Source organism: Mercenaria mercenaria, chromosome 2, assembly GCF_021730395.1.
Source record: "Mercenaria mercenaria strain notata chromosome 2, MADL_Memer_1, whole genome shotgun sequence".
NCBI lineage: Eukaryota > Metazoa > Mollusca > Bivalvia > Venerida > Veneridae > Mercenaria > Mercenaria mercenaria.
In genome coordinates, this window is record NC_069362.1 from 47,760,094 (window position 1) to 47,772,493 (window position 12,400).

At 33.2% G+C, this 12,400-nt stretch overlaps 1 protein-coding gene across 1 annotated transcript in view; it reads right to left on the bottom strand.

Moving 5' to 3' along the window:
* LOC123562193 (uncharacterized) overlaps positions 1–11,977 on the bottom strand; it is a 53,337-nt gene extending 41,360 nt beyond the window's left edge. The window contains exons 1-13 of the mRNA XM_053525684.1: positions 11,823–11,977; positions 11,207–11,298; positions 8,284–8,406; positions 6,483–6,581; positions 5,913–6,050; positions 5,497–5,584; positions 4,397–4,470; positions 3,497–3,589; positions 2,748–2,885; positions 2,245–2,335; positions 1,565–1,641; positions 780–914; positions 150–287 (exon numbers count right to left, since the gene is read on the bottom strand). Of these exons, the coding sequence (XP_053381659.1) occupies positions 150–287; positions 780–914; positions 1,565–1,641; positions 2,245–2,335; positions 2,748–2,885; positions 3,497–3,589; positions 4,397–4,470; positions 5,497–5,584; positions 5,913–6,050; positions 6,483–6,581; positions 8,284–8,406; positions 11,207–11,298; positions 11,823–11,865 (1,329 nt within the window). The 5' untranslated portion in view covers positions 11,866–11,977. The remainder of the gene's footprint in view (positions 1–149; positions 288–779; positions 915–1,564; positions 1,642–2,244; positions 2,336–2,747; positions 2,886–3,496; positions 3,590–4,396; positions 4,471–5,496; positions 5,585–5,912; positions 6,051–6,482; positions 6,582–8,283; positions 8,407–11,206; positions 11,299–11,822) is intronic.
* Between the last annotated feature and the right edge of the window lie 423 nt (positions 11,978–12,400).

Genomic DNA, 12,400 nt, shown 5'->3' on the forward strand with positions numbered 1-12,400 from the left:
TTTTGAATTGAACATTTGCGATGTTTACCTGAGAATTACTATCACCTGCAAATCTGGTTATTTTTAGTACTCAAACCAATTGTTTTTTCATGCAGTTCTGTCTTTGTTTTTTCATATAGATCTACGTAAAAGTTATCGCAAAAACTTACCAGCGCCTGGAATTGGGCTGGTAGGGCGGCGCATATTTCATATAATGTATTGCTGATTTGTGTCAAAGTGGCATTATTCTCAAGTGACTCGTCGAGGAGTTGAATCGTGAATTTACATAACTCGCATCTAGCATCTTCCTATAAAAAAACAGCTTTTAATGTGTTTAGATATTAAGACGATATCTTAAGCACTCTCTCATTAAGCTTAATTAAATGGGATCAATGTGGAATATTCAGGAACCGTTTGTAGTAAACATAACTTATTCAGACTGGTTCTTATTTTAATCAAGAACATTTTGTAGAAAGCATAAATTATTGGTCCTAAGTTTGTTCCATATTGTTATGACGACATTCAAGATGTAAAGTTCAAAATGGGGTTTATCATATTACACATTAAAAGTATATATTTATCTGAATTTCGGCGAAGACTTAAGATGGTATCCAGAAATATTCACATACCTTTATAAAATGTATGGTTGAATTTATCGCATGTAATAATCATTTAATAAGAACAGTTATGATGCCCCCTCCCCCTTTTTGACATACAAAGCATTATATTGCTTGTTAACATTAACCATTGAAAAAGACATGCAACAAATATTTTTTATTGGTACGAAATTTTAGAATTACCTTTAAGTTTTCATTTTCCTCTTCGCCAACTGAAAATTGTTCCTGTGGAATAGCAAGACGATCTTCATGCTGTTCCAGCTCAGGTGCTTCCAGACCACATACATCTTTGAACTTGTAGCATATCCTCACTCCTTTCTGATTTAAGAAAATGAATTCAAAAAGATAGACTTGAAATAGATAAATTCAAGGTTATCTTTCAAGGTTACTTTGTTGCCATTGCTACCACTTTGTTTCAGCTGCTGCTGCTGCTGATGATGATAACGATAGAGACACTACTTCGGATATTGTAAAGAATTAGAGACGAATAGCTACTGATAATGAGGGTGATGATAATGAGGATGATGAGGATATGGAGGGGGAGGATAAGGATGAAGATGTGGACGACGAGGATGATGATAGTGATTAGGAAAAAGACGATAATTATAAAGTGGAGAAGAAGGATAATGATGATAAAGAGGTTTAGGTAGAGGAAACGGCTGAGAGGGATGATGGTATGGAGGTATGACGAAAAAGCTGATGGTACTGATATTGAGCATGATAAACGACAATGTGACAGCCATAATGATACTGATTATAACGAGAGACTTTATTGCGGCAGAAATAAAGTTCAGATCAAAATGATGTTGCGGATGAATGAACATATCCCACCACTTTAGCTCTTGGCTGATGTATTGTCTGTATAATTATTATGATTACTTTACTTTTGAACCGATGGAAATGATCAGCCAAATCGTAATTGATCAAAACGAAACTGTTTCAGGACAATTGTATCTATATTTACTAACCTCTCCAGCAATGGCCTCCAATGTTTCTTTGCACACATCACAGGGAATATATTGAGAACTGAGTGGTACTTTTCTTTCTTGAATTACAAAAATGAAATAAAGTTTTAGTTTACTATTAAAACAGGCTGTATATAGTCAATTTATTTTACTAGTGTTTTTTGTGTGTGAATGGATTAAGGTATCAATACTCGTTATTAAATGAAAGGTAATTTCATTCACAAAAGAAATGATATACATATTTAAAGATATCCAATGGCCATTGTTCACTAAAATATTTTGTCTTTAGATATACTATTCAAATATAGGAAATCCTTATCAAATATGTTTAACTTTACTAAATGTATGAATTAATTGTGTATACAGCTACGTTCATAATTAAATATCATGCATTCGATTGTTAAAGAAACGTCCAGTTTTTTTTCGCGGCTGTACACATTTATAATGTGTTTAGTTAATATGCATTTTTACAGTGTGTACTGTTTTAAACTTAATGCATAGTACTGTTTATACTATATGCATTTGTACAGTAAATGTTCATATCTTCACATTTCACAATTTGGATCCTATATACATTTAAATTATTTAGACCATCCTTCATTTATATAGATCTAATATTACAAATTAACACACTGCAGCTATTTTAACATAGAAATATGAAAAGTATATCTATATTGGCATACCATCATTGCATATTTTAAGGAAGTCACAGGCTTTTGATGGATCTATTCCTCCGATAACTGCTTTTAAAATATCAGGTTCAACGTTCAAACACTGAAATTAGATCATGTAAAAATATGTTTGAAACCATAACATTACTACAGCTGCATGTCTACACGTTTCAACAGATAGCTTTTAATGAGTTTGTAACTAAACAGAACTGTGTACAAAAGTAGAAATTCTAGTTCTGATATTTTACATTATCACCAAGAAAAACGTTTGAGGAAAGTTAAATTTTCCTTTGTTGTAATGCTATTTTATGTCTTTATTTCGTTTACTCATATACGCAAAATTTGCTGCTCAAATTGACCTACCAGTTAACACTAGTGCATTTTCGTAAAATATAAAAATGAGTCGCACTAAAATATAGTTCTCTTTAATAAATATTTATTCACCAAAAAAAAATCCTTTAGAAAATAACGAAAAGAATAATCCACGTTAAAAATGCTAAGGTTCATGAACTTACAGAATCTTTCAGCTCTCCTGGTAGACTGTTGCACAAATTTTCCAACGTTCGATTGATGTTAGCGACTGACCTATTTTCTCCCACAATTGTGTCAATTGCTTGGACTGCAAATTTACAGATCTGGCATTCTAACGTGTCCTGTGATATGAAAAATGTTTCTTAAACCGCTGTGGAGTAGGAACTTTATACACTATATATTAAGTGGATATATTCTCTGGCCAAACAAAATCGCGAATTGTTAATTCCAGACCTTTTCGCCAGCTGAAATAGTCGCGAATCGCCGAAAACTAAAGTGTCAAAGCTAAGTTTGTGTCGCTTGACTAAAATGTCGTATCTTGGTGAACGTGGAAATTCATGCTGTCCGATATTTTTGCGAATTCTTGAGTTTGCGAAATTCGCGAAAATTGAACGTCGCGATTTTTTCCACTGATACTTTAGGGAAATGAATGTGAGGTATGATAAAACAATTTTCAAAGGCCTAAAAAGTGTTCATTTATGAAGTATAGAAGTATGTTGTAGCAATTTAGGAATACCAGACTAAACACTTCTGTCACAAATCATACTTATTTTAAAAACCCGTTCATATATCTCAGAATTTAACTCACAACATATAACTGTCTACCTTATAAATTAATTAAAAATGAATTCATATTGAAAGGAAAAAAAAAATGTTACAATAACTGCTCGAGGCCACGTTTTTCACGCAAGTTATTGTATAGAAATAATAATGAGCATGGTATAAGCCATACTTCAACTTCCGGTTTAGAGTTTTCTTCCCGTTGTCTGTGTGCATCCGATTCCTTGATACAAGATGTCTGTGTCGCGCAAATGCTTTCAGTATCCTGAAAAATATAGCACAACAATAAATTAAGCACTAAAGAAAGGCAGCTCCATCCGCAGTTAACAGTGGCGTATAAGCTCAAAACCGAAGATGTTCATTAGAATCCAAAATGTTGCTGGAGTTGACAGCCCTCATATTTACAAAACTTTAACACCTGACATCTTATTAATGTGTAGTAAAAAGACGTATGTCAAACAAATTATCATTGTTCGAAAAATAATGAAAATTATTACATGATTCCTTATATAAATGCCGTTTACTATAGTCAGTGCTGTAAGACCTATCTATATTCTACACATCTTTACCGGGCTAATAAGTATTTTTTAAATGTGTTTTTTTTTTTTAATAATGATATAAACACTTACTGAACGGCTTTCCGGTCAATAGTTAAACTCTTGGCCCACGGACAGTCGGACCTCGGGCAACTGACTATTGACCAGAATGCTATTCTTTGGGTTGAAATAAGTTTAACTTTTCCTCATACTTCCCTTTCCATTCCAAAGACTTTGCGGAATGATAATTCAGACGTCATACAATGCGGTGACGTAAGAGAGAGAGATATTCAATTCAAAAGCGTAAATTTATGTGACGTCACTTGCATAAATGTTTGTGCTTTTGATTGTAAACTATCAAGCTGGCCTGTAGGGTTGCTAATCTTAATATCCAGGTGCCAATCCGTGCCCTGAAATAATATCTAGACGTCGGGCACATAGGATCTATTCCATCATAAAAGCTGATAGGGTGCCATAACGAACATTTAGGTTGGTGTTATAAAGTCGGGTTTCATAACAATTCAGTTGAAACTTACTTTGATTCCGATAGCGCCCATGGCAGTGTAACAAACATCGCACGGAATCTGGGATAGCTCTTCATTTCCTTCCACTAAAAAATAATAATATTTTGACTATTGTAATCGAAATATGAATGTCAATAAATCGACATATGACATTTGACATTCGTTTTCTACAGTGCGACCCAGCCCTTGATGCGTCTGTCGATATCAGAAACGTGTTGCATTTTAAATTTTTAATATAAATGGCACAATAATGCATGCCAAACCAGCGTAACATAGGACATTCGACGTTCCAATTGTTTTTATTATTCAGTGTCGAGTCAGCGCGACATACGACATTTGACATTCAATTTTTGATGTATTTTGAATTTCAAGCTATATTCAATTCTTACGCATACAAATATATTTTGATTGTCAAATGTCGTATCGCGGGATGGCTCGATATTTAAAATCCATAAGAGATGGACCTCGACAAAGCGGACTACACTCAACCAATATTGTAAATGAATATTGTCAGAACTTTAGAGGATATTTTGAGGTTAACTATTTTTAATAGTTTCGCTATTATCCTGGTAATAAAATAAGACAAATTCAGACAGTGTTTATAGATTCAGCGGCATTAAATAAAATTTGTATTGCATTGTATTGTATTGTATTGTATTGTATTGTATTGTATTGTATTGTATTGTATTGTGTTGTGTTGTGTTGTGTTGTGTTGTGTTGTAATGTACTGTACTACACTGTACTGTTCTGTACTGTATTACGCCAGATAAATGTCCGTATTCCAGTCCAGTAGACCTCGTGGACTGAAGTGCATGACATTGCCCTTTCAGGTCGTACCGAACATTTGCGATAACAATTGATAAATGAAAGTGGAAACAAAATGTTGCATATGTGTAAAGTGATCATGTGGTATGCTTACAAGGCGAGGCTTCTCTAATGGTACACATTACAGGAGATTTTGTTATGTCTATCTATCTAAAGTCATTGTAATTTTATCTAGCCAACTCATAGCAGATAAATTGTACCAACATCTTCAAATAACTTAGATAAAGGCCGATTAAAAGTCAAGATCAAGGTTATCTTAAGTGTGTTAACTAGAAAGAAATACATACCTGAACACAATGTGGCAAACTTGCAGGCAACACTAGGTTCGAAACCGGTAGTGAGTCCTTTCAAAATAGCTGGTTCAATTTTAATGCACTGAAGATATGAAATAACAGGTCAGTTTAACAGTAACAGTAGCCTTTTGTTATTCTCTTAGAATCACTCTGGCTTTGCAATGACCTAAACCCATATCTCACATATTTTTCTCGTATTTATAATATAATAAATAATTATGGAAAATTGTTAATATACCAAACTACCGTAAAATCTAGTCATAACCTTATTAAGTTTTGTACACTACTGTAAATATCAAAACACTGGAGGAAATACCTTTATCACTTACAATCACAGTTTCAGTACGAGGATACTAGAACTTGGTATGCCTTTAATACAAGAATAATTAAAAAAAAATCACAATACAAACCACGTCTTTGATCTGATCCGGGAGTGAGTCGCAGAATTTTTCCAAGGTATCGTTTATGGCAGCTGATGATCTGTTTTGCTTAATTATTTTGTCTATACCCAGTACAATCAGTTTACACAACTCACATTCCAGGGGATTCTTAAAAACAAAATTTAACTTGTCATGCTAGTATATCATTTTTTGAAATAATTCAGCTTCCAAAAAAAAAAAAAAGCCATGTACAATATAGATGGCGAATTTTTGTGTTTTAAATGTTTTATCTGCATGTTTTGTAAACTTTGATTATCAGTTAATAATTCCTTTTGTGTTTGTAAAATGTGCACCATAGAATTGTGCAATATGAAAAATAATACTCATGACTTGAGTGACGTTATTCCGGTTTGTTTTAAACGTTAGTTTTTGTCATAAGAAAGCTATCATGGAATCCAGTCATGTCAAAGATACAGAGTTTGACCGTATTAACATAAATATTTTCTTTGTCTTTCTTTTAGTAAGACTATTGTTCCGCTCAGATTTACACCTATAAGAACACGTTTAAAATCAACACCAAACTTATTCAAAGAAACTTACAGCAGTCGGATCGTCTGCTTCTTCCATTGGTTCCACTTCCGGTTCCTCGATGTAAGCCGGACATACATCGGTCAGACCTTTGCAAAACTCGTTCGGTGTCTTAAAAGACGAATACAATATATTTGAAACAGAAACATTAAATAAATCTAAAAAAGATGGTTAATCGTCTGTACATTTAAACGTCAGTTCAATCGGCTGTTTTGTAATATCTTCAAAACGTCCCAATATCCGACAGATAAGACAATTTCTCCCTAAATATAAACAATAGAGGGTCCTTTATTTCAATCGCCAGGCCTGTCATTCAGATTATAACAAGATGGCATGCTTTTCATTTACAATCAATTCTTTGTTCCAAAGCAATGGCCTAATATAGGCATCTACCATGTGGCGTATTGGTCTTTCCAATGATACCAAATTGACAGACATGGTGCACCGGCAATTTAAATCTGGTGTTTCAAAAAAAGAAAAAATGTCCATTATGAATTGACGGATATGATTATGCGTACTGTTTTTTGAACTACCCAATACCCTTCACATTACGGGCCAAACTTATTTTTTGAATTTCATATAACCCTTCACATCAGGGGACAATTTGACTTGAAGATCACACAATTATTCAATTTAGATGACCATTTGTTTTGAAGACCAAATAGTAATAACCCTTGATTTACGTTACAAGTTGTTTGGAAAATTACATTACCCGACACATTTTAGGACCAATTATTTTGAATATCGCAAATTAACTCATTTTAGGAAACCTTTTGTTTTGAGGATGACATAGCAGTTATTTTTGAGATTGTATTAACGTCCCATAAAAGGACCCAACTGTTTTGATTGTTAGGTTCCCTTTACAATTGGGAAGATATTGTGTTTCTAGGGAACACTTGTTGTGAAAATCGCATAACTCATAGTTATTCGTTTTAAGGGAACACTTGCTTGGATCATCATATTTTCTTTTACATTATAGTAACCAAGTGTTTGAATATTACACTGCCTTTTACATTAAAGGACCAGCTGTTTAGAAAATGACGTAACCTTTCACATAAGGAAACTGGCATGTACCAACAAATTAAAACCAAATCTAAAGTGTCACTTTTATATTGCGTTAAATTGCTTTGCGGTAATTTTCATTTGAAGATCAGATTAGCTTTCACATCAAGTGAAAAATTGCTTCAGAGATCTGGGTTACCTTTTCGCATGAGGTTACCAGTTTCTCAGTAAATTTTACAAACCTGTTAGTTATCTGGATAAAATGGCACATTCTCAGTTTCCAGGTAATAACTTATAATGTGGCATTTGAAATGAGTTTCTACATCAGTAAGTGGATACGTGTTTGGCAGATTAAATATCTTTATCATATTTATGATTTACCTTACCTCGATATCATGACGATGTCTTAGAAGTTAGAACAAATCACAACTTGGCCATTTATAATCATGACGCCGGTCATGTTTCCGGAACCCGGTGACGTCACATTTAATAATGAGGAAATTAGGTATATTTTTTTTTTTTGATATATAGATTTTATTTGTTTGATTCATTGCAAGATAGTAGTATTTTTCACCGAGTGACCACCAGATGCAACATTTTCACGAGAAGCGAGGCCACGCGTGAATAACGTTATTAATTTCTGTTCATTTCAAATTTTATTGATTTTTGTAGGTCCACGTCTGTCAAAAATTTCAATACTTTAAATAGTTTTCACTCAATGAGAAGTATCAACTATATATTTTATTTGTCTGTGAAATCACCAGACAAACAAAATGATTTTACCTCCAACACATTTTGATATTGTACTTACAAGATCTTTTATTAATCTGCTAAACAAACTTCCCGAATGAGATTTCATGAAACTGTTGCAGACATCCTTTTCTTCCGATGGTAACTTTGCGCATGCGTCAGTGACATAACTTGATACTGAGTCCTAGAATAAAATAATTTTAAAATGTTAGACACGAAATTTTCAAAAATTGACAGACGTATATACAGTGAAATTCCCCGATTAGTAAGCAGTCATATGTCTGTAACAGTCACTTATCTTTCGGAATTACGTTTTAGTCATACGTTTGACTGGTTTCTTAACACAGGTTTGTCTGGATAATTACAATTACCAAAACTGGTATAATTGTTATGTGTATACTATATAGAACACTGACACACTGCTTCTGTGTTATTACACGTAACTTAAGCATGTAGGAGATTTTCTACCAATTCATAGGAGTTTTTTTTATATAAAAACTAACTTTTGGAAGAAATGTCGAAATTTCGTATTAAAAAAAAATGCAAATCTGAAGACTTCTCCCTACAAGTCCTCCAACTAAAACTGTCAATGATTCCAGTTTTAAATTACATAGGTATTGAATGAACTCTATGATCTATGTAATCTAAAGACGAAATGAGCCGTGCCATGAGAAAACCAACATAGTGGCTTTGCGACCAGCATGGATCCAGACCAGCCTGCGCATCCACACAGTCTGGTCAGGATCCATGCTGTTCGCTTTTAAAGCCTATTGGGATTAGAGAAACTGTTAGCAAACAGCATGGATCCTGACCAGACTGCGCGGATGCGCAGGCTGGTCTGGATCCATGCTGGTCGCAAAGCCACTATGTTGGTTTTTTTCATGGCGCGGCTCAAATAAACAAAGTAATTAGTCTTATACAGATCAATTTTGCTTAAAATATTTTTTCTTGTTTGTTTCGAAAGTATATATATTTTATATCGGTTCGTAATCTTAAAATGAAAATTTAAAAATCAATGGAAGCCAAGATTATACTTGATTGTTTTGTTTTGATGTGTGTTTTAGCCGTTTAAAGCTTATTCAAAACCTGGTATAAATTAACGTTTTAAACTCATATATTTTTTGTATAGAAAAAAAAAACGAAATGGTATGTAAGAACCCTTCCCCGCACACTTCTTAAGAGATTATATGATTGTATGTTTTAAATTCCCTCCCAAGTCTGCTAAAACCATTTAGAAGAAGAAGAAGAAGAATAGTTTATTTCACTAATTAAGGACTTGAGCCATTATGGTTCCTCGTCCATAAATCTATTACAATCTAATACAAGGTCAAAAAACATATATACATAATATCATATAACGTTCTGAAGGTATAGTGTTATAAAGTACAGTATTGAGGATGAACAAAATAATATCAAAATAATAAATTTTTGGCTACATCAATGCACATAGCATAATACATTTTCATAAAACATTTTTTATAGAAGTACCAAAATATATATATGTACTAAAATAAAACAGTAAACATATTTCTATCTCATAATCACAAGATATTGTTAATAGTGGCAGATCGTATATTTATGGCATTTTGATAAAGGCTGCTAAGTTATTTAAAGTTTTTCTATCTGTTGAGTTCAGTAGTTCAATAAATTTCCACATACTAGGATTTCTTCTATATCTCTTTGCAATATAACGTTTTCTTAATGCGCTGTATTTTGTACATATTAAAACAAAGTGGTATTCATCTTCTATGTCAGAGCTTCTATTGTCACATATTAAGCATAGTCTTTCATTTCTCTCTATCCTGTTTCTACCATATCTGCCTGTTTCTATTCTAAGCGTATGTGTCGATGTTCTAAGTCTTGTTAGTAAACTTCTGTAATATTTACTGTTCATTGAATTTAAATAACTTTCATACATAAAATCTTTCTTCAAGTGTTTGTATAGCGATAATGTTCTATTATTTTGTAGGTTCTCATGCCACTCTTGTCTGAACATATCAATTAGTCTTTGTTTAAATATAGCAGGGAATAGACATATTTCGTGAACAAAACCGACAAACTTACATGCTGATTTGTTTTGAATTGAACCATATGTTTTTTTTCTGTTTTGTTTTTGTTTTTGTTTTTTTGTTTGTTTGTTTGTTTGTTTTTTGTTTTTGTTTTGTTTTATAAAACCATTCCTATTGTAAGTATTTAAGAGACAAATAGTAAGGAAATGTACAGCGTACTAAAATGTTCAGGTATTATGACTGAGCTGTGAGTCTGGTCACCTCTTTCTAACACACTACAAAAATAACAAGCACCAAAACAAAAATAATCGAATATAATCATGTCTTTGGTTTATTTGCATACACACTAAAAATGAGGTCCGTTCCGATTTTTACTTAGCTTATAAGTTTTAGTTGGTGAAATTATTCTATTTGTTATTCGAGCGAAACATTTTTACACAAAATTTGGAAATGTCAAACTTTATGAACTCAATTTATACTATTTATAACATACACAACAAGCGTATAAATTCATATCGAGTTATCTTAATACAAAACCGGTTTCACTAATCCCTTAATTTATTTATCTGTGACTAGTGTACCTTTATCGCGAATATTAAAGGCAGAGACGGTCGGACACTTGTACCTCTGACCTTCACTGATATAATATTTACTCGTTCATTGAAACATACGTGACAAATATATCAAAGCATGAAAACATAATGAGTATGAACTGCGCACATTTATTGAATTTTGTTACGACGTCGTCAAATATTTTAGTTATTGTTGATATCAACGTACCACACCTACCACGTACACTTAAATCGAAGAGTTCTTTTTCCGTCCGCTTGAACGATAATTATACAAGAATTTGTCGTGTGTAAATGTTCAGTATGAATACATTTCTGCCCAGTGCTTTCAATGCCGATGTTTGTTTGTAACTTGATTTTTTTTCAGCCGCATTGTACAAACCTGAGCAACAATTAAAGAACAAACCTGGGTCTGAGGTGTTGTGAGCAGATCTTGTACTTCCCCGACCAATAGATGACACACCTCACACAGTCCAACTTCTGGGGCAGCTGGGGCACCTGGTATGTAAAGTTTGTTGGTTAATAAATGATGTACATATAAAACTTTGAAGATTGCACTGACCTATGTTTGATAAGACTGTGTAAAGTGGATGATTTATAAGTTACACTAAATAGTGCCCTCTGTACAGAATACCCTCTGATAACAGAACCCTCGAATAACCTTCTATGAAGCGTAATAACCTAGGGTCACCAGTACAATTTATTTTATAGCTTCATGCGCGTCGTTATTAGATTGCACTATAGTCCCAAGTGAAAATGTCCCTTTAATGTCCGTACTTATTTCAAATACCCGATTGTTTACTTTGATGGCGTATACAGAAAAAAATCTCAAGTAATTTGAGGCTAAGTATAAAATGTGTTTGCACATACATAATACCGATGTTCAAAGGGCAATATTAAAGATTAAGACATGTCTTATGGATTAAGTAATACCTTTAATTTTAAAAGGTAAACTGCTTTATTGTTTATATATTTTTAAAAATAAATTTCAGCAAAAAAAAACAAGAAAAAAAAACACTTACCGTAGATAAACCCAATAAAGAACGTGAAAATTAAAATCCGCATTTTGCACAGTTTTGAAAAATCACTTTCGACCGAAATGGTATTATCGCTATATTTGAAATCTTTATATATGTGGCATTTACGTGATAACCAATTGTTATCATATGAGTACCACGTGTCGGGTCGAATACTGATAAAACAATCGATATGTAAATAAGTGAAGAATACGAGACAATGTGTATTTTTTAAAACAATACAGTCGTCTAGTCGTAAAGAAAACTCCTAAAATTTTAGCGATGGTCCAACGGGGGAGCGCCGAGCTCTATACTCAACATCCGACGAGACACACACAAGACTTCATAAAAATGTGTTTAGTCAGATAGCTCATTCGCATTAAGAGCTACTAAGCTCGATGCAGTTAAAATGTGATATTCTAATAAGGCAGTGCTCGAACAGAGAATATAGTTGTTTGACTGAAAAAAAAGAAAAGAAAAAAGGCGTTAAACAAAGACTCATAGTATTATACACATAGAAGAGCGCGCGCACAAACACACACAAAGACACTTTCAAACGAACGCGCGCGCGCACACACACACAT